Source organism: Plecotus auritus, assembly GCF_963455305.1.
Source record: "Plecotus auritus genome assembly, chromosome: 9".
NCBI lineage: Eukaryota > Metazoa > Chordata > Mammalia > Chiroptera > Vespertilionidae > Plecotus > Plecotus auritus.
Window position 1 is genome coordinate 153,637,974 of NC_137783.1, and position 21,857 is coordinate 153,659,830.

Sequence of the window (21,857 nt, forward strand, 5' to 3'; positions counted from 1 at the left end):
CAGCGGGCCTAGCGCACAGGCGCGCCTGGAGAGGCGGGTGCTGGGTGGCGGCCCAGACTCTGCCTGCGGGCTGGGGTCCTGGCGCCAGGCAGCCGCCGGGGGCGCCTTGCTCCCATTCTCACCGAGGGCTGCCCCGAGGCACCGGCCCTTCCTGGCGCCCCGTCCTCCCTCCCGTGCTGGTGCCCACGTGTCCATCTGTATGCGCCCTCCTCCCTCCGTCTCTGGAGAGACCTTCGGGCTCCTCCTGCCCCCCACCCCATCCTCCCCTCTCCTTCCATCCCTCCAGGGTGGGACCTAGAAGACCCCAGAAGCCCTCCCGCCCCCCGATAGACCGGGTACCTGAGGCCTCTCAGCCAGCCCAGCTCTGCCTCCCCTCCCACCCCACCCCCCCGATAGACCGGGTACCCAAGGCCTCTCAGCCACCCCAGCTCTGCCTCCCCTCCCGCCCCCCCCGATAGACCGGGTACCTGAGGCCTCTCAGCCACCCCAGCTCTGCCTCCCCTCCCGCCCCCCCCCCCATAGACCGGGTACCCGAGGCCTCTCAGCCACCCCAGCTCTGCCTCCCCTCCCGCCCACCTGCCCTCTCCGGGCCTCCTCCCTCCCTCACCTGCCTGAGCACTTAGCACAGGGGAGGCCCCCGACGGGAGAGGAGACCCAGTCTCAAGAGTGAGGTGCCTCGTCCTCAGTGCCACGGTGAGTCCCACGGGGCCTCCCTGACCCTCATCTGGCCCTCGCCCCCACCCGGCCCCCCAGTGACGGACACGGCTCTGCTTTGCTGCTCTTTATTTCATTAGGAAAGTAACTGGGGATGGGTCCCAGGGGCTCTGGGGTGGGGACAGGGACAGCAGCCGGCTCCTGTCCCATTGGCTTGGCGAACCTGTGCTGGGGGAACGAAGACGAGGCCTGAGGGGCTCTGGGTGGTTCTGGGCACTCGCCCACCCCCTACTCTGGGGCTGGGGTCCCCCTGCAGGGCTTCCTCGACTCAGGGCTTGGGAGGTGCACTGGCCCTCAACAGCCACCCCCACGTGGGGAGCAGCTGCAGGAGGGTCCCCAACCCTTACCCCGGCCTCGGCTCAGTGGGGGGTGTTGAAGCGGCCGCTGTGAGGTGGGGGGCGGTAGAAGGGGTCCGTCGAGATCAGGGTTCTGCAGGGAGGAAGGGGGCCAGAGGAGCGGGTTGGGCAGCGAGCCGGCCTTTGCTTCCGCCTGCGCCTCCCGAGGGGCCAGCGCTCCCCCTGAGCGGCCAGGCCACCGGCGGCTTTGCTGCCAGCTCGGCCGCGGTTGGTATAAAGGCCATTTGTGAGGGACTGAGCCGAAAGGTGTCAGAGGGAGGCTTAACCACAGCCCATTCAGTTGTGAGTCCCCTCCTGCCACCCGCCCCCACCCCCCACGCAGCGCAGCCCGGAGGGAGCAGGGGCGGGAGAGTCTGGTCACTGGGGAGAGAGAGGAGGGAGCGTGTGGGCAGCAGAGCGATGAACGAGCCAGAGAGAGGAAGCGGGCCTCCCGGAAGGACAGATGGAAGGAGAGAGGCCAGGCTGCGGAGAGGCCGGGAACAGCCAGGACGGGACGGAGCGGGAGGGAGGGAGGGAGGGAGGGAGGGAGGGCTACCTTCCCACGTGGGGGTGCAGGTGCCTCAGGCTCTCCGTGGGGGTGGGGATGGCCTCCATGCGGGTGACCGGCTGGTTGAGGGCATAGCCTCCAGGTTTCTGCGGCTGAAGGCCCCCTCGAGTCCAACCTTCCCGGTCTAGACCCTTCGGGATGTTCTCGAAGTACCTGCAGCACAGAAGGGGTTGTGGCTTCAGCCTCTCTGCCCACCCCTGCAGCCCCCCCACGTCTGCAGCTCCCCCACGTCTGCAGCCCCTCCATCCACCTCTGCAGCCCCCACCTCTGCAGCCCCCCCACGTCTGCAGCTCCCCCACCTCTGCAGCTCCCCCACCTCTGCAGCCCCTCCATCCACCTCTGCAGCCCCTCCATCCACCTCTGCAGCCCCCGCCCAACTCTGCAGCCCCCCCCACGTCTGCAGCTCCCCCACCTCTGCAGCCCCTCCATCCACCTCTGCAGCCCCTCCATCCACCTCTGCAGCCCCTCCATCCACCTCTGCAGCCCCTCCATCCACCTCTGCAGCCCCCCCATCCACCTCTGCAGCCCCCGCCCACCTCTGCAGCCCCTCCATCCACCTCTGCAGCCCCTCCATCCACCTCTGCAGCCCCTCCATCCACCTCTGCAGCCCCTCCATCCACCTCTGCAGCCCCCCCATCCACCTCTGCAGCCCCCCCATCCACCTCTGCAGCCCCTCCATCCACCTCTGCAGCCCCTCCATCCACCTCTGCAGCCCCCCATCCACCTCTGCAGCCCCCCCATCCACCTCTGCAGCCCCCCCACCCACCTCTGCAGCCCCCCCATCCACCTCTGCAGCCCCTCCATCCACCTCTGCAGCCCCCGCCCAACTCTGCAGCCCCCCCGCCCTGCAGTCCTGGCTCCCACAGCCCACCGCTGCCCCCGTGTTGAGCCTCCTCCCAGGCTGAGCTCATCACTGGCCCGGCCTGGCCCCTGCCCGGAGGGCCGGCTTCCCAGCGCAGATCTGGGCCCGGAGGGGCTCACCCTTGGTTGTAGGAGGTCAGGTAGGGATTGTCCACGCCGGGGTCGTAGGGGCTACGGACATAGCCGGCGTTGTTAATGCTGTACCCTGTGGGCTCCTGCCGAAGGGGCAGAGGGGGGCTGTCAGGTCAGAAGGGGGTAGGGCTTGGCAGTGGGGGTGGGGTACCCCAGGCCTCACCTTGTTCCCCACCGTCTCCCGGCCAAGCAGGGAGACATTGGTCTGTTGCACTCGCTGGGGGTGCTGGAATTGCCAGTGGGTCATGCTGCTGCTGGGAGGGGGCCCCTGCGGGGGCAGGAGCACAGGTGGTGGCTGGGTGGCCGGCGGAGGCGGCCAGGATGGAGGGAGGTCAGGAGGGGCCGGCAGCCACAACCCGCCCTTCCGTCCGTCCGTCCATCCCCTCCAGCCACACCAGTGGTCGGCGCGCGAGCCACCGTTTGCCGCTCTGTTAACTAATGAGTTTGCCGACCACTGAGCCACACTATTCAGTTTCCAACACACCCTCCCTTCCCAGCCCCTAGGCCTTCACCCTCCCCAGGGGCTCAAATACCCAGATTCTCCCCACCCTCAGGGCCAGCCCAGGCCCCAGAACCTGTCTCCGCGCCCCCCGCCCTCTCCCCGCCCCGCCCCTCCCCGCCCGTGCTTTCTTCCAGGGAGCCCAGCCGCTTACTCTGGAGCCCAGAATCCTCTCATTCACTCGGCTGAAGCCAGTCTCCCGCTCGGCGCCCCTGGCCATCTGGGGCAGGAGCTCGTCCCCCTGCGGCGACAGAGCGGCTGTCCTAACTGCCCCGGCGCCCCAGCCTGTGGGGGACAGGATCCCTCCCCGCCCCGCTTACATGGAGGGGGGTCATGGGGAGAAAGTCCGCCTTGCTGGTGCTCCGGCCGGGAAGCAGGGCCTGGAAAGAGGCCGGCAGAGCAGCGTCAGTCAGCCCACCAGAGGCAGCGGCCCCCCTGAAGGGGCTCAGCACAAATGGGGGTCACTGGGGTAAAAGGAAAGGGACGGGTGTGGGAGAACTGAGAGGAGGCCGTGACGCTGAGTGACACCAGTAGGCAGGGGGCTTGTCTGGTGCTGCGTGACCTCGGTTGGCTACGCGGCTTCTCCTCTTTAGGCCTCAGTCTTCCCATCCATAAAGTGGGGGTGTTAGGCCGAAGGAGTTTTGTTTTTTTTTAATATATTTTATTGATTTTTTACAGAGAGGAAGGGAGAGGGATAGAGAGCCAGAAACATCGATGAGAGAGAAACATCGATCAGCTGCCTCCTGCACACCTCCCACTGGGGATGTGCCCGCAACCAAGGTACATGCCCTTGACCGGAATCGAACCCGGGACCCTTCAGTCCGCAGGCCGACGCTCTATCCACTGAGCCAAACCGGTTTCGGCAAGAAGGAGTAGTTTTTACAAATGCTCTTTCAGCTGGCATTTGAACAAAAGGTTCTGCAGCTCACATTAAAAAAAAAAAAGCTAGGGGTTCCCAGACCGGAGGGCTTCCGTCTCCCTGAGACTCCAGGGCGGCCCAGCCTGACTCACCGGGTCGCCGGGGAGCGCCTGGGAGGGCGCCTGGAAGGCGATGGGGTTCTTGGCGGACGCCTCGGTGAAGCCGCTCTCCTCCTTGGCCCCGATGGATTTCTTCTGCAGGAGATCTGCAAAAGGCAGCGCCTGTGCCCCCGGCCGCCTGCCCGCCACGTGGCCTCCAGGGCTCAGAGGCCCGGCCGCCTGCCCGCCACGTGGCCTCCAGGGCTCAGAGGCCCGGCCGCCTGCCCGCCACGTGGCCTCCAGGGCTCAGAGGCCCGGCCGCCTGCCCGCCACGTGGCCTCCAGGGCTCAGAGGCCGGGCGGGCAGGGAGATGCTCCAAGGATCTGGAGGCCTGAACCCCAGCATCCTGGGCACCAGGAGGAAACCAGAGTCCAGGGCAGAGGAGGAGAGAGGAGCGGAGGAGCAGAGGAAGGGCAGGGCCCACAGGCGGGGTGGCTGGGGGTGTTCAACCAGCCCTGCAAGGTGGCAGCTGTCCTTTGGGGTTTGGCGAGCCTAAGGCACTGAGGTCACCCCGGGGGATGGTTCCCCAACTGCCTGAATGTCCTTCTTCCTCCCCCACCACCCCCACCCCCCGTGCCTTCCTGGTGCTGTGCCAGCTCCCGTCCCCCAGGGGTCGCTCCTGGGTCTCCCCGGGGGCCGGGGGTCGGGAGGCGCAGGGGAAGGAGGTCTGAGCTCAGACAGGTGCCCACCTGGCTGGCTTGAGGGCTCCGGGAGGTACTTGGAATTGTACTCGGACGTCATGAAGCGCGGGCCCTGGAACGGAGAGCGGGGCGTGGGGACCCAGGTGGCCAGGGCCCGGGCGCGGCTGGGGGCGCTGGTGGCTCTCGGAACCGGCTCTGAGCAGACCCATGGGCTGTGTCCTGAGCCGTGAGGGCCAGTCTGACACCCGGACACGAACCCCTCTCCGACCAGGCCTCCTCGCGCCAGAATTCACCAGAGACGGTTCCCGGCGACCATGAACACAGTCCCAGCCCACACGGGACTCCTAGTGATGAGCAGCGGGGCCTGGCACCCCGGAGGGGCCCAGACCGGAGGGGCCCAAAGAGAGGAGAGACGGAAGGAGGGATGGGCGTTCCCTTCACAATTCAGTGCCCGGTTCAGGCGTCCGGAGGAGGGGCTGGGAGCCCGGGTTAAAGCAGGGGTCCTCACACTTTTTAAACAGGGGGCCAGTTCCCTGTCCCTCAGACCGTTGGAGGGCCGGACTATAGTTTTTAAAAAAAAACTATGAACAAATTCCTATGCGCACTGCGGGCCGGGACGCGTCGGCTGCTGAGCAGGACAGGCAGCGGCCCCCGGCGGGCCGGATTAATGTCCTCGGCGGGCCGCCTGTGGCCCGCGGGCCGTCGTTTGAGGACGCCTGCCTAAGGCTTGCAGGAGGCCCGCGTGGATGCCGTCTGGGAGACCACCCCCTCTGCTCGCCCGTGGTTGTTGCTTCCCGGTGCCCTGCACCCGCACCGTGGGCTTCCCCGGGGGGAGTCAGGCAGCGGGAGGCGGCGGAGGAGGGTCAGCCCTCTGCCCAGCCCGCAGCCGCCTTGGGGTCACACACTCACGTGTCGGGCATTCTCCCACTCCACCGAGCCCTTGCTCTGCTGCTGCTGGAGCAGGGGCCTGTGCTTGGGCTCCAGCCCGGTGATGGCCTGCGGCCCGTAGTCCTGGGTGTCAAAATGCACCTTCCGGACCTGGGGGAGAGGGGAGCAGCCCATCGCCCGCCTGGTGAGGGCGTGGCCATCACTTCCTGACCCCGATTCTGCCCCGGACTCCTAGGGTCTCCGCAGCAGCCTCCAGGGTCCCCCTACAGTGAGGTCGGGTCCCAGCCCTCTGCTCAGAGCCCCTGGTACTCGCCACCCACTGGGAGTCGAAGCCCACGTCCCGACAGCAGCCCACAAGGCCCTCGGCCCCCCTGCTCCTCTCTAGTCCCTGCGTCCTTGCTGTCCCCCCTCACCCAGACACCCCCCACCCGGGCCCCAGGGCCTTTGCACTTGCTGTCCGCAGGGCCTGCGACGCTCCTCCCTCACACCGCTGCAGCTGAGCGGAACACGCACCTCCCTCACGTCTCTGTCTAACGTCTCCATAGCAACCTTTCCTGACCTGCTTTGCAGGTGCAGCCCCTTCACGCCTGCGCCACCCCCTGCCTCTTCCTGTTGTAGTTCCCCCAGCGCTTGTCCCCTTCAGCCACGGAAGGGTGCTCGGGACATTGGTGGGAGAAACACAGGGGAGAGTGGGTGGGCACCCGGGGGGGATGGCGATGATAAGAATGATGGCCACGACAAAGACAGGAAGGAAGATGGGGGTGGCGATGACAACGTGGACGTGACCGTGATGGGGAGAGTGGTGGTGTGGGCCTGGAGCCGTGGTAGGGATGCTGGAGACCGTGGGAATGGGGTTGGGCGTGGGGTTGGGAGGCGAGGTGACTGGAGAAGGGCATGGGGAAGGAAAGGGGAGGGGGAGGGGATGGGGGCGATGGGGATGAGGGGAAAGGTGATAAAGGTGAGTGGATCCCTAGCAGGGCAGCCCTACCCGCTGGGGGAGTCGCCACTCCTTCCGGCCCAGCCCCATCTCAGCCCCCCCACCCGCCCCCACCCCCGGGCCCTGGCCCGGCACCGACCTCCTTGGTGGTGGGTACCGTGCTGGCCTTCTCCAGAGAGTAGCCAGAGCTGGTCTGGTACAAGCTACCGGGCAGCGGGCACTTGCCATCGGGCACCTCCAGGGGGCGGTAACTCTGGCTGGTTACTGTCTGGAAGCCGTCCCGGACCTGTTCCCTGAGGGTGCCCAGGAGCTATCACCCCGGCCCTGGGGTGCTTCTCTCCAGCAGCTTTCCGCCTCCCTCAGACCCCCCCCCCCCACCGGGATGCCTCACAAGTCCTTTGGGCCCCAGGCTAGGAGCCAGGCCCTGAGCCCCCCCCGAGCCCCAGACCTGGGCAGGCAAGGCTCAGGGTCCCCATGCATGGATGTCCGTGAGAGCCGAGGCCCAGCAGGGCAGGGGCTGCCAGGGGGGTAGACAGACCGTACCCCATGGCTGGATTGTCCGGAGCATGGAGACCGGCTTGGTACGAGACCACAGGCCGGTAATTCGATTTGTAGCCGGTGCCTTTATGACTGCCCATGCGGGGCTTGAACTCCTCCCGGCCTGCCAGAGGGGGGCAGGGGGGCAGGGCCCGAGGTCAGCAGAGTGGCAGCGCAGAGGGCGGGGCTTCCCAGGCAGGGCCAGCTCCCCCCAGGGCCCAGGCTCCCCTCCCCCCCCACCCCTGTGATGGAGAAGGCTCAGAGCCAGGGGCAGGAACAGGTGTGAGAGAAAAAAAGCCTGGCCCTCTGGGACTCTGGCTGGGGTCCCGGAGTCAACAGGTGGGGCCAAGGTCGGTGTGGCAGAATCACAGGATGGATCACGGGCAGGGACTAGGGGCGGGCCTGCGGACAGCACAGGTGTGAACACGGGGGGCTGCGGTCACTCTGTGTGACAGGCGGGGCGGGCGGGGGGGGCAGCTTCTCTCCCGCGGAGGCCTCCCCCGTCCTCCTGGGTCCTGGGGGGCTCCTGCACAAAGGTGCCCTCACCGTAGGCTGTGCAGTAGGTGGTGGCGTAGAATTTCATGGGGTCCGTGCAGCCCCCTGAACTCGTCTTCACGTAAGGGGAGGCAACCCCCAGGGGGATTTTCCCCGTCATCGTGCTGTGGGGCAGAGCCCCCGGGGGCCTAGGAAGGAAACACCAAGAGCCTGGGGGTCCCGCAGCCCGAGGGCCCCGGCTCGGGCGGTTGAGACCACAGAGGGGGTGATGGAACCCCACCTGCTGGCCCCTCCCCAGGCCGGCCTCTCTCCCCCACCCACACCTCTCTCCCCCACCCACACCTCCCACTGAAGAAAGGACTCGTCATGGTCAGCATGTGCCTCAGGTGTGGGTCTCGTTCACCTGCTCACATCTTGGTGTGAACTCCCCATTTTACAGCCGGGAAACAGGTTCCCAGCGATGAAGGGTTAGCTCATCCTCGATGGTAGAGCCAGCACCTGGGCACGGGCACCTGACTGCTCCCCGTCCTGATCCTGACCCCACACGCCGTCCTCTGGGCACCGCCGGCCAACCTCTGGCCAGTGGGAACTCCGGCTGCTCCAGCGGGACGCCCACTCCCAGCCCCGAGGGCCTTGTCTCTCCCTCCACCCCTGCGGCCTTGCCCACCTCCCACCAGAAGTTGGCTCTGCCCTCCCCGCAGCTGGCCCCACCCTCACCTGCCCTCCGCAATGGCTGTGAGGTCTGCGAGAGGCTACAGGAGGCAGGAGGAGGCAGGAGCAACTCCAGAGAATCCTGGGCCCTCGGGGAGGTGGCCTGGCCAGGAGTAACAGTGGTTGCCTAGCAACCGGCGCGTAGCAACAGCGTCCCACGCCTCTGAAGCAGTTCTAAGGCCAAGGCCCTGTGAGGGGCTGACCTGGCCGGAGGGGGAGGGGTGCCAGGAGTTGTCCAGGCCAGGGCCTGCCTCCTCGGCCTCCCCCCTCGCCAGCCTCCCCCTGCCGCGGCCCAGCAGAGCTGTTCTCTGAGGGACGCGAAATAAAAGATAATCCGGAACAATCACTTCCATTTATTGAGCATCCACTTCTCAGCAGACACTTTCCACCCTTTATCTACAGTAGCTCTTCCAGGTCGCTATCATTATTCCTCTTGTCCCAGGGGGACAATGAGGTTAGACAAGCGAAGTGGCTGGAGAGCTTGCAATCAGAAAACGGGGCCGACACTCAAATGTGGGTGGGTCCAGACGCCACTCTCAGCCTCTGGGTTAATTAACGTTTGCTGTGTTTTGCCAGCGCCAAATCGGGGCCCAGCTCCTCCACACACATTCATAATCATCCCCAAGAAACCGCAGCAGCTGCGGGTGTGGTTCAAGCGGGATCGGTAGCCTTTGATGAGGTTCTGATCCCCTCCCGCCCCCACTTCCTCCTCTTCCGAGGGCTGTGGCTGCCTGCCGGCCGCATAGGGCTGCTGGCCGATTGATGAGAGTGCGGACTCCGCACCTGAATGATAACTGAGGCTCAGTTTTTATTTACTTATTTTATTTTTTAATATGTTTTTATTGTTTTCAGAGAGGTAGGGAGAGGGACAGACAGACAGAAACATCAATGATGAGAGAGAATCGCCGATCGGCTGCCTCCTGCACGCCCCCCACTGGGGACTGAGCCCGCAGCCCCGGCATGTGCCCTGACCGGGAATCGAACCGTGACCTCCTGGTTCATACATAGGTCGATGCTCAGCCCCTGAGCCCTCCGTTTTTAAAGCTGATCTTCTCGGCCTTATGTTGCAGGTGGGAAAAGTGAGGCCCAAGGACAAATGGCCGAGCCTCGCAGCTGGCGGAGGCGGAGGCGGAGCCTGGACCAAAAACGGGAGTGAGCCAACTCCGAGGCCGCTGCCCCGCCGGGAGGGCCCACTGGCCCACTCTGGCCGCTGGCGCCGCCGCTTTAGGGCGTAACAGCTGGATCTCTGGGGAGGCGGGCCTGGGAGTCCCGATCGGTAACATTGGCCGATTTCCGGGCTATAAAGACTCCTGTCGTGACTGCTTCCCCACTCCAAGGCAGCGTCACTGAGCTGGGAGCTGGGGGGACGAGCCCACCGCACCACAGCGTCTCCCGCACACAGATCCACCGCCGGAGTCGTCTCAAGGTGAGTCACGAATGGCAGAACCTCAGTTACATCAGCAGGCGATGACGTTGAAGTGCTTACTACCTTCATTTTAAAAGTATATATATATTGATTGATTTCCGAGAGGAAGGGAAAGGGAGAGAGAGAAACATCAGTGATGAGAGAGAATCATGGATCGGCTGCCTCCTGCACGCTCCCCACTGGGGATCGAGCCCGCAGCCCGGGCCTGTGCCCTGACCAGAATCCGCAGGCCTACGCTCTAGCCTCCCGGCCCCTTCACTGTTCTGTGGCCAGGTTCTCCTTGTTAACCGTGGCTGAGTTCCACACTCAGCTTGTAAATCCCCTGGAGGTTTCACCTGCTTTCCTGCTGGTGTGAGCACCCTGCCCTCAGGAGAGCGTGAGGTGTGAATGCGGGGGGGGGGGGGGGCGCCCTTGCTGCACTCACCCCGAGGCGACTACGCCTGCCAGGGAGGGTGCCTGTGTCTACATCTGACCCCCCAGCGGGACCCTGGACTCAGTGGGGCCCAGGGCCCGGGAGGTGTGGCAGGCAGAAGCGAAGGCCCACAGCCCTGCCCTCCCGCGAGGAGCCCCCAGTCCAATGGCCCAGGCTTACATAGGCCCCACCCATGAAACACAAGATCGGTGCCATGGGTGGGGGGGTGGCTCGCCTGGGCAAAGGGAAGGAATTGGTTCCTCAAAGTGTCTGTGGAGAAGCGATGGCAAAGGTTTGGGCCCAGAAGTCACAGTAGGAATTCCACCGGGGCCTGCCCTCGGGGAGCCAGGGCCTCAGGCCCAGGAGGGGATGGAGCCAAAGAAAGCCCAAAGCAAGAGCCGGGGTGTCCGAGCTCATGAGCCGCTGGCCTCCACGGCTGGGCAACCCCCCTCCGCCTCCCTGAGCCCGTTTCCGCACGGGACGGGGAAGGGAGAAACAGCGCCCACCGCAGGGCTGTGGTGGGTCTGAAATGCCCTCTGCAGCAGGCCTGCACCCGGAGATGAGGGGCGGCCTCCATGTGGAAGGCCCGCAGGTCGAAGGTGGGGAGTGCCCGGCCTGCAGGGAGCAGGGGTGACTGTCGCCTGAGGCTGGGCACCGGGTGGAGAGGGCTCAGCGGGGGAAGGCGGCCTCCAGGGGCCTGTGCCCAGGTTGCCTGCTGGCAGGGTGGTGAAAAGTGTGAAATGCTCCCCTAGCGCCTTGAGGGAAGCTGTGAGCTGCTGGGGACCCCAGGGCGGGAGCCCAGAAAGACTTGGGCAGGAATTGCAGAGGCCGAGGCCCTCCCAGCCCCAACTCCCACCAGGGCCAGCAGCTGTGGTTTTCTGCTGTGTGGCGACACCCAGCGGCTATGACTTGGAACTGCAGGAGATGCGCTGCCTTCACAGGGCTGGGGGACGCAGGAGGAGGGAGCCAGCCGCCAGATTGCCCCAGAGCGGGCTGGTGGAGGCAGCTTTGGCTCTGGGATGGTACCAGGCCTGCCGGGCGCTGGCACATCCTCTGGGAAGTGCTGAGGCTGTAGCGGCGCGCTCCACACCACGTGGTTCTGAAGGGACAGACGGCCCTGGCTAGACGGCTGACCTCTGTCCAGGCCTGCGCAGTAAGATTGAGAAGGCAGCGCTTCCGGGGCTGAACATGGGGTACAAGCATCGCTCTGAGTCCCTGCTTTCAATCCTTTGGGGGGTGTATCCAGAAGTGGTGTTGCTGGGTCCCATGATACGGTTGAAGTCCCTGTGCTGGAGGCCAGGGCAGGCCCAAAGGGTGATGCTTCCTGGGCCCTGAGACAAGAGGTGCTAGGGAGGGGGGAGGGGGGATGAAGGAGGGGGGACGGGATCAGGTGTGGCCTCAGGGAAGGCCTGGGCTGAGCCCCTTTAGCCTTTAGCCGGGAAAGGAGGAGGCAGAGGTGCTAGGGAGCCCTAACCAGTTTGGCTCAGTGGATAGAGCGTCAGCCTGCGGACTGAAGGGTCCCGGTTCGATTCCGGTCAAGGGCATGTACCTTGGTTGCAGGCACATCCCCAGTAGGGGGTGTGCAGGAGGCAGCTGATCGATGTTTCTAACTCTCTATCCCTCTCTCTTCCTCTCTGTAAAAAGGCAATAAAATATATTTTTTTTAAAAAAGAGGTGCTAGGGAGGGGGGAGGGGGGAGGAGGAAGAGGGACGGGATCAGGTGTGGCCTCAGGGAAGGCCTGGGCTGAGCCCCTTTAGCCTTTAGCCAGGAGAGGAGGAGGCGGAGGTGCTGGGTGAGCCCAGGTCACACCCCTGCTTCTTTCTGAGCCTCTTCTAAAACGTGGGTTTGAGGTCTGGCTCTAGCCACAAACAGCGCTGTGTGACGTTCCTTTACGAACTGCCCCTCTCTGGCCCTGCTGCCCGTGGAAAGAAGCGGCTGGTCCGGGATAGGAGGTTCGGTTTTTGTGTTTGTGGTGGGAGATGCTCAGGCCTTAAAACTCTGTCTTCAAACAGATATTGAAATGATGGCTGTCCCCCATCTCCTCCTCCCCCCACCTCATCGGTGAGGCAGCAGGACCCCCAGCCCACCCTCTTTCCAGCCCCTTCCCCTCTGCCTTGTTCCAGGGGAGTGTGGCCTGGCCCTCCGGGGCCTCGGGACCTGCACGGGCAGTCCCCCCAGCCCAGACCCTCAGATGTGTCCACAGAGGCCACGGGGCCCATGAAACAGAGCTCACCAAACCCCTCATGCTGCCAGCGGGGACACTGTTTCTGAGCCCAGATTCTTCCGAGGCCACCTGCAGACCCCCCCCCCCAGAGCAGGTGCCCCCACTGTGTGACCACCTGGCTCCCAGCGGCCCTGGTGCACCCCTGTGGTGGAGCAATGTGAAGGTGGGACACGGCGTACAAGGGCACTGCCGAGGGACGGGGTGTGGTTATGACGGGTGTAAAGACTGGGTCCAGCCCGGCCGGTGTGGCTCAGGGGTTGAGCATCAGCCTACGAACCAGGAGGTCACAGTTCGCTTCCTGGTCAAGGGCACAGGCCCAGGTTGTGGGCTCGATCCCCAGTGGGGGGCCTGCAGCAGGCCGCCGATCCATGATTCTCTCTCATCATGGATGTTTCTCTCCCTCTCCCTCTCCCTTCCTCTCTGAAATCAGTGAAAATAATTTTTAAAGAGACTGGGTCCAGGGAGGATCCTGCGGACGAGCCAGACGACTTCGGCTCCACGGTGAGTTTTCCCCCTTTCCGGCTTCTCTGCAGGACGACTGGGGCCGGTAGAAGGTCCGCTGCCTTAGGGAGGCGGGAGAACTGCCAGGCTGGGCCCCCCAGCCCCTGGCACCCCTGCTCACTGCGCATCACCTCCAGGAACGGAAGGAGCCCCCGTCTAAGGGCCCGTCTGTCTGTCTGTCCTGAAAGGAACCGGCGCCCCTGGGGGCTGAGCGCTCTCTCCCCGCCGCCCACCGCTGGCGTCACCGCTTCCCCTGCATTTCCTGGAAGAACGTGTTTATGTGATGGCTGTTCTGTTTCTGCCTGTTCTGTTCTTTTACTGTCTCCTCTGAGGGAACTGGTTGATCTTGCACGAGGTTTAAAAATTCATGACTCCCGGGGAAGATGAAATAAGATGAAGCAGAAAATGAACCCAATCCCGGCCCTCCCACGGCATGGAGATTGCTGGGCAGCGATGCGTGGGGGGTCCACAGGGTGGGTTCTGGACGCACAGAGCTCTGGGGTCAAGGCTGCGGCCTCCGTGCGCTGGGGGTGTCCGGCTTCCTTCACTTCCCGCAGCCATTTCCTTAGCTGCACCTCGAGGTCACAGCAGCACTCAGGCTGCGGATTCGGGGGGAAATGGTATTTAAGAGCTTAGCGCACAGGCTGGCCAGGAGGAGGCACTCCTAAGTGTTTCTGATCATTTCCCAGAATCCCTCGCAGTTCGATAAGGACCAGGCGGGCAGTTCTGTGCCCCCCCCCCCGCCCCGCCCCGCCCCGCGCTGTGGGAGGGATTGAGGGGTGCCGCTCCCAGTCTGAGATCACTAGGAGTGGCCATGAGGTTTCCACTCTCTGTGGGTGGGGACCCCGTGCTGGGATGGAAGGACCGAGCGCTGAGAGCCGATGCAGCCTGGATCCCTGCGGCCCCACATGGAGGCCATTCGGGGAGGTGGTCCCGCTTCGGGCCCCCGAGGCCGGGCTCTTGTTCCTGCTGCCTGAGGGGTGGGAGCACTTCCTGGGAGAGAGGTTTGGATGTGATTCTGTGTTAGTCAGGGCTCTCCAGAGAAACGGGACCACTCGGATGTTTACAGAGGGAGAGATAGAAATAGATTTATGATAAGAAATGAGCTCATGCGATGATGGAGGCGGGCAACTCCCAAGATCTGCGGGGTGAGTCAGCAGGCCGGAGGCCCCAGAGAGCCGGTGGTTGGGTTCCCGTCTGCGTGTGAAGGCCTGAGAACCAGGAGGCGGCGGGGGGGGGGGGGGGGTCCCCGCTGAAGATAAACATGCTTGAGACCCGGGAAGAGCCGCTGTTGCTATTTGAGTCCAGAGGCAGGCGATGAGCTGACGTCCGATGCTGGGGAGGATCGGACCTCCGGGCCCTCAGCTGATGGGGGGCCCCCAGCCACCGCAGGGAGGGCACTCTGCTGTCCGCCGTCTACGGACCCGCTGCTAACCTCCCGCAGACATGCCCTCACAGACATGGGGAGGCGTGATGGGCCTCACGTCTGAGCGCTCTGTGGCCCAGGCAGGTAGCACATGAAATCCAGCGTCACGTGGGAAGCAGGTTGGTGAGGAGCCTGCTGAGATGTTCAGAGGATGCTCGTGGCAAGGCAGCCGCGGCCTGGTCCTTACGTAGCCTGTCGCTGAGCTGCAGATGGAAGGCCTGACACCGCAGCATTCCTGCAAGAAAACAGAGGGAAGACGCGCCTTCACGTGGACCTGGGCGATGATTTCGTGAATATGACCCCCCAAAATGCACAAGCAACAAAAGCAACTATCACCCAAGGGGACGCCTCGGACGCCACAGCTTCTGCCCGCGAAGGAAACAATCAACAGATCGGGAAGGTGACCTGTGAAATGAGGAGAAAAATGTTTGCGAATCACGTCTCGGAGAAGGAAGGGGTTGCTCTCCAAAGTGTATAAGGGACTCGTACAACTCGCCAGCCAAAGGCACATAACCCCGTTTAAAAACGGGCAAAGGACTTCATAGACCGTTTCCCAAAGAATATGCACAGCCCTGACCGGTGTGGCTCAGTGGATAGAGCGTCGGCCTGCGGACTGAAAGGTCCCGGGTTCGATTCTGGTCAAGGGCATGTACCTTGGTTGCGGACACATCCCCAGTGGGAGGTGTGCAGGAGGCAGCTGATCTATGTTTCTCTCTCATTGATGTTTCTAACTCTCTCTTCCTCTCCCTTCCTCTCTGTAAAAAATCAATAAAATATATTTTAAAAAATGCACAAACGGCCAACGGGCACATGGACAGGTCTCCATGGCGCTGACCGTCAGGGAATGCAAACAAAACCACCACACGATGTCACCCCTCGCCCGTCAGCACGTTTGTCATCAGAAAGACGCGCTCGGGGCTGGCAGCATGTGGAGACACGGGACCCTCGTGCACCGCTGGCGGAGAACAGGGGCCCCTCCAAAGGTTTCACCGGCCCAGCCAGCGTGGCTGCGTGGCTGAGCGCTGACCTGTGACCCAGGAGCTCACGATGAGATTCCCAGTCAGGCCTGATACATTGAACTTCATCGGAGACACTGCTGGGAAAATGAAGACGCAAGGCACAGGCCGGGTGGAAATATCTGCAAACGTTTCTCTGGCCCCGGACTGGTGTGCAGGATAAATAAAGCACACGTACAATTCAATAATAAGATGACAACAAGCAGCCTTTAAAACGGATAAAAGACTTGGACGGACACTCCACAGAAGAAGATACGTGAATGGCCAATAAGCATGTGAACGAAGTGCTTACCGTCGTTCATCGTCAGGGAAAGGCAAGTTAAAACCGCAGCAAGGCGCCAGTCCCCGCCCCCCAGACTGGCTGAAGTTTGAAGGACTGTCAACCCCAAATGCTGACAAGATCCAGGGGTAACTGGCTCTCCCGTGCACTGGTGGTGGGGGTGTAAAATAGCACATCTGCTTTGGAAAAAGTTCTGGCAGTTGCTATTTTGTTCGTTTGTTAATCCTCGTCCAGGGATATTTTTCCATTGATTTTTAGAGAGAGTGGAAGAGAGGGAAAGACAGAGAGAGACGTCGATGTGAGACCAGGACCCGCAACCAAGGTACGTGCCCTTCACTGGAATCGAACCGGGGACCCTTCAGTCCCACAGGCCGACGCTCTATCCAGTGAGCCAAACCGGCCAGGGCTCGGCAGCTGCTTTTAAACTAGACCAGTGGTCAGCAAACTGCAGCTCACAAGCCACATGCAGCTGTTGACGAATGAGTTTGCCGACCACTGCCTTAGGGAAAAACACTTAAAAAACATTTTAATAATGTACTAATGTCTTTAACCTGAAGTCAAAACTTCTGGGTAAGGGTAATGCCTTACAGCAGTGGTCGGCAAAGTCATTAGTCAACAGAGCGGCGAGCCGCAGTTTGCCGACCACTGAACTAGACATATACCTACCTGCAACCCAGCAATTCCATGCCTAGATACTTACCAAGAGGAAGAAAAACATTTGTTCACACAAAAAGACTTGTCTGTAGTATCCTATCTAATAAAGAGGGAATATGCTAATTGACCATCACTCTGTCACAAAGATGGCTGCACCCACAGCTGAGGCCAAGTTCCCATAAGGAGCCTTAATGAGTAATCAGCAGGGACCTGAGACTACGCCCTCCCCAGCACCCTGTGGGGCTGGACAGGGGACCTCAGGCCGTGTCCTCCACCCGGCAGGGCTTGACAGGGGATCTCAGACTGCGCCCCCCACCCATCAGGGCTTGATGGGGACCTCAGGCCTCGCGCCCTGCCCTGGTGCCAGGCCGGAGGACCTTAGGCTTCGCCCCCTGCCTGGCGGGGCTTGATGGGGGACCTGAGGCTATGCCCCCCTCCCGGTGCCGGGCTGGGGGACCGGAGGCTGCGCCCCCCCGCCTGGCAGGGCTTGACGGGGGACCTCAGGCCATGCCCCCCACCTGGCGGGGCTTGACGGGGGACCTCAAGGCACACCCCCCGCCCCGGTCTGGGCTGGGGGACCTCAGGCCACACCCCCCATCCTGGCGCCAGGCCAAGGGACCTGAGGCTACGTGCCCTGCCCTGTGGGGCTTGACAAGGGTGGGACTGGCTGGATCTGGATCTAGCCCAATGGGGGGGGGGGTGGCCGGGTCTGGGTCTCACGAAATTTTGAGGTGCATGTGGGTGGGCGGGGACTTGACTCTGGGTCCTGTGGTGAGCCCCAGACCCTGACAGGAGGAAGGTTTTCATATACATTTTACTAATTTTCTTTCATCTCTGACACTTCTATTATAGAGAAAGGGCAAATAGCAATATTAAATTATTTCCTCTAATTAATCCCCTTTTAATGTGCACGAATTTCATGCACCGGGTCACTAGTCTTCATTCATAATAGCCCAACACGGGAAAGAGCTGAGGCGCCCATCGGTGGGAGGGGGGTGGACTGACCGTGGTCGAGTCAGCCGTGGAGTAAACGTGAACGCTGATGGGGCGATGACACAGAGGAATCTCAAAAACACCTTGCTGAGTGGAAGCAGGCGCACGCACACAGTGCACACGGAGCGAGTCCAGCTACATGCAATCCTCGAGCAGAACAGGCTCTTCCGTGGGGGATCAGAGATAGGGAGGCCTGGGGGGTGCTGTGGGGGCTGATGGGATGAGCACGAGGGACCTTTCTAGGGTGACGGTAATTTCTGTACCTTGATAGGAGTGTGGTTGTTAAAAATGCGCTTTTTTTATATCAAAATTCAGCAAATGTGTACTGAAGATTTGTGCATTTTAGCCCTGGCCCGTGTTTCCCTGGTTAGCGTGTCGGCCCGACCACCGAAGGGGTGCAGGTTCAATTTTTGATCAAGGGCACATACCTGGGTTGCGGGGCAATCCCAGCCCCGGTCAGGGCCTGTGCAGAAGGCAAGCCATCCATGTGTCTCCCTCACATCAATGTTTCTCTCTCTCTCGTTCCCTCTCCCCCTCACCCTCTCTAAACTTTAATGGAAAACATTTTGAGAATTAACAACAACAAAAAGATTTGTGCAGCCCTAACCGGTTTGGCTCAGTGGATAGAGCGTCGGCCTGTGGACTCAAGGGTCCCAGGTTCGATTCCGGTCAAGGGCGTGTCCCTTGGTTGCGGGCACATCTCCAGTAAGGGGTGTGCAGGAGGCAGCTGATTGATGTTTCTCTCTCATCGATGTTTCTAACTCTCTCTCCCTCTCCCTTCCTCTCTGTAAAATATTAATAAAATATATTTTTTAAAAAAAGATTTGTGCATTTTATTGCATGTATATTTTATAGCAAGAGACAAACAACTTTACATAAGTATCAAAGTCTAATTAATAGTTTGCACTCTGAAGGATTTAGGGGAGGTGTTCTGATGCTAGTAATTTTCTCTGAAATACATAAAAAAGTAGATTCTTTTATGGGTGGAGAGATGGATGGACAGACAGACAGATGTGTGATCGATCAAACAGCGTTCAAAAGCTAATGGCAGGCAGTGTCCGTTGTGGCTCAGTTGGTTGGGCATCCGTGCCCTGAAAGGTTGCTGGTTCGATGCCCAGTCAGGGCACATGCCCGGGTGGCGGGCTGGATCCCCAGCAGGGGGTGTGCAGGAGGCAGCCGATCAGTGATTCTTATTATTGATGTTTCTCTCTCTCTCCCCCTCTCCCTCTCTCTCTGAAATCAATAAAAAATACATTTTAAAAAAAAAAGTTAACGGCAGAATCGAAGTGCTGGATGTAGGGGTGTTTACTGCAGAACTCAACATTGTTTGAAATTTTTAATAACAAAATGCTAGAAAAACTCGGTAACATTTTATGCATTTGTTCTTACAGTTACCTTTTTAATTTTGGCACGTGGCCGCTGTTGACATAATTGTTCCATTTCCAGTGAGGATCAACAGTTTCCTTATAAAACTAATTTGTTTAAATAAAAAAGGGCTGAAACCGGTTTGGCTCAGTGGATAGAGCGTCGGCCTGCGGACTGAAGGGTCCCGGGTTCGATTCCAGTCAAGGGCACGTACCTTGGTTGCGGGTATATCCCCTGTAGGAGGTGTGCAGGAGGCAGCTGATCGATGTTTCTCTCTCATCGATGTTTCTAGCTCTCTATCCCTCTCCTCTCTCTTCCTCTCTGTAAAAAATTAATAAAATATATTTTAAAAAAAATAAAAATAAAAAAGGGAATTTTTTTATTGAAGAAAGCTATTCGGTGACTATTAGTACAGATGGTGCATGGATTCGGTCAAGCTCAGGCTGGCCAGGAGTGAACAGGCTCAGTCTGGGCGGGGTGTGGGGGTGCACAGTTCCGGGGGACCTGGTGGAAGCCCCCTTGCTGCCCGCCCCCCACGTCACCTTACCTGCCTGGGGAAGAGTCTCACCGTGCAGAGGGTTCCCGGGAAACGGGTGTCCCCGGGCGGCGTGACTAGAAGCTGATCAGCACCAACTTGACAGCCACGGACGGCAGGTCCGCCGTCCCCAGGCACGACGGCTGGACGCGTAGGGGCTGTCAGCTCAGCCCGAGACCTGCTGCCGTGTGAGGCTGCTCCAGCTCTGTGCCCGGCACCCTCCTGCCCGGCCCCCTCCTGCCCGGCACCCTCCTGCCCGGCACCCTCCTGCCCGGCCCCCGCGGCGGCAGACGGACTGAAGGGTAAACGTGAGGCTCTCCGCCCTCCCAGAGGAATCGCTCTCCCTGCTGATACACACCGAGTGGCCAGATTGTGATGCTCTCTGAACGCATAATAATCTGGCCACTCAATGCATATATATATATTTTAGAGGCCCAGTGCATGAATTCGTGCATGGGTAGGGTCCGGCCAGCCTGGCCAGGGGGAGGGGACATGGGCAGTTGGCTGGCCTGCCTGCTGGTTGAACTCCTGGTTGAGGGGACAATTTGCATATTAGCCTTTTATTATCTAGGACAGCCGTGGGCAAACTACGGCCCGCGGGCCGGATCCGGCCCGCTCGGCTGTTCTATCCGGCCCGCGGAGCCGAAAGAGCAGAGGGTTCTCTTGCTCTCCCCTCCGCTCCTTCCCCAGCAGCAGTGTTAACATGGCAACGTCGGGAAACACGGCCGCAGCTCCTTCTTCTGAGTGGGCGGATTTATATCCCCATTCAGTAGAAGGAACAACCTCTCCATCTTCCAGAGGCTCCTTGGAATGCCCGCGGACGCGTCCCCCGACATCACCCTGGGAATGCGGAGACACGTTATCGTGGTGATGGAGGGAGACACGCCCCTGGAGAGCACAGGATCAGAGCATTAGCTAAAAAGGAGACCAACAACACTGTTCCCACTGAAGCTGATGTTTTAAAGACCAAAAACCTTTCAACCCAGTCTACATTGCCATCTACATCTACATCCCGGGCATCATTTGGAAGTTGCACTAAAGAAAATGTTTAATTTACTGTTTACACATTTTGTTCTTTTCTATTTGTTTTAGTTTTAAATTATTTTATTATATTTAAGTTTAATTTGAAAGGCTTTTGTACCTTTCCTTTGTTAGGCAATTTTATTTTGCCTTTGCCATCTTCAATATAAGGTATGTTATTGTGCTATGATTCCTCCATTTTTTGAAGTTTCAAATTATAATAATTAGTGTTTACATTCTTCTTGTTAAAATGTTTGAAATGAATAAAACTATTGAAATAAAAAAAAAAGACCGTACCCTTTTATGTAATGATGTTTACTTTGAATTTATATTAGTTCACACAAACACTCCATCCATGCTTTTGTTCCGGCCCTCTGGTCCAGTGTAAGAACCCATTGTGGCCCTCGAGTCAAAAAGTTTGCCCACCCCTGATCTAGGCTATACACTGAGTGGCCAGATGATTATGCATTCAGAGATCATCATCATCTGGCCACTCAGTGTATTTTTTAAATATATTTTTATTGATTTCAGAGAGGAAGGGAGAGGGAGAGAGAGATGGAAACATCAATGATGAGAGAGAATCATTGATCGGCTGCCTCCTGCATGCCCCCCACACTGGGGATCGAGCCCACAACCCAGGCATGTGCCCTTGATAGGAATTGAACCTGGGACCCTTCAGTCCACAGGCTGATGCTCTATCCACTGAACCAAAGCAGCCAGGGCTCCCTGGTGATATTTGGAATAGGAGCCAGGTTTGTGCCAGTGCCACCCTGTCCAGAGGCGAAGACACAGACCAGATGACCTCCAGGCAGTGCCCGGAGCCAGCCAGAGAGGCCCCGCCGTGGCCGGGACGGATACGCTCCCTCTAAGGCGCACAGCTCAGGCAAACGGTGTTTGGCTGTGGATTTTGACAACTTCAAATGACTCAGTGAGAAAACGATGGGAAAAGAACAGTCTTTTTTAAAAAAATATATATTTTATTGATTTTTTTACAGAGAGGAAGGGAGAGGGAGAGAGAGTTAGAAACACGATGAGAGAGAAACATCCACCAGCTGCCTCCTGCACACCTCCTCCTGGGGATGTGCCCGCAACCAAGGTACATGCCCTTGACCGGAATCGAACCTGGGACCTTTCAGTCCGCAGGCTGACGCTCTATCCGCTGAGCCACACCGGTCAGGGCAGAACAGTCTTGACTGACCCAGTTTGTTGAGCCTGGAGATAGGACTCGCGAGGCCACTTCAGATGGGCCCGGGCAGGGCCAGACGCTCAGGGGCCCGGGCGGGCGGGAATGAGGTCAGCGAGTGGTGATGTGTCAAACCGAGAGGCATGAGTGCAGCTTCTGTTCGCCAGGGCTCTCGGGGGCTGCTGGCCCTGGCTGCGTGTTGATTAATTGTTGTTTTATTTTTAACGCCCCGTGGCCGGCCTAGTTTGACTTCATGCCTAATAAAGGGGAAACTGTTTACATAGCACCCTGCGCCTGACACTGAGCAGCTGAGGTTAGCAGCCTTCCCTCTCGGAGCTGACACCCGCCAGCAGCCGGGGAGCAAAGGAGCCCGTTCGCGCGAGCAGGCGCAGGTGGCCGTGGCGGCGGCTGGGTGGTGTGTTGCGTGAGACAAAACCGGGACAAGGACAGGTCAGCGCCCCGGGAAACAGCTCCAAGCGCAGGGCT

The 21,857-nt window shown here is 60.4% G+C and overlaps 1 protein-coding gene across 1 annotated transcript; it reads right to left on the reverse strand.

Annotated features, from left to right (window-relative positions):
- Positions 1-768: 768 nt before the first annotated feature.
- Positions 769-8,369, reverse strand: SAXO4 (stabilizer of axonemal microtubules 4). The gene is made up of 14 exons (XM_080688497.1): positions 8,342-8,369; positions 7,676-7,812; positions 7,136-7,253; positions 6,732-6,885; positions 5,677-5,805; positions 4,816-4,879; positions 4,121-4,233; positions 3,430-3,489; positions 3,264-3,350; positions 2,774-2,878; positions 2,599-2,693; positions 1,606-1,770; positions 1,062-1,143; positions 769-882 (listed from the first exon to the last, which is right to left on the reverse strand). Exons 2-13 carry the CDS (start codon positions 7,782-7,784, stop codon positions 1,074-1,076), a joined length of 1,269 nt encoding a protein of 422 aa, XP_080544623.1. The 5' UTR covers positions 7,785-7,812; positions 8,342-8,369; the 3' UTR covers positions 769-882; positions 1,062-1,073.
- Between the last annotated feature and the right edge of the window lie 13,488 nt (positions 8,370-21,857).

Coding starts and splice junctions, on each gene's coding strand:
- SAXO4 (XM_080688497.1), bottom strand. CDS start 7,784: ATGACGGGGAAAATCCCCCTGGGGGTTGCCTCCCCTTACGTGAAGACG. Junction 7,254..7,675: donor CACCTACTGCACAGCCTACG/GTGAGGGCACCT, acceptor CCCCTCTGGCAG/GCCGGGAGGAGTTCAAGCCC. Junction 4,234..4,815: donor GGAGCCCTCAAGCCAGCCAG/GTGGGCACCTGT, acceptor TGCCTTTTGCAG/ATCTCCTGCAGAAGAAATCC.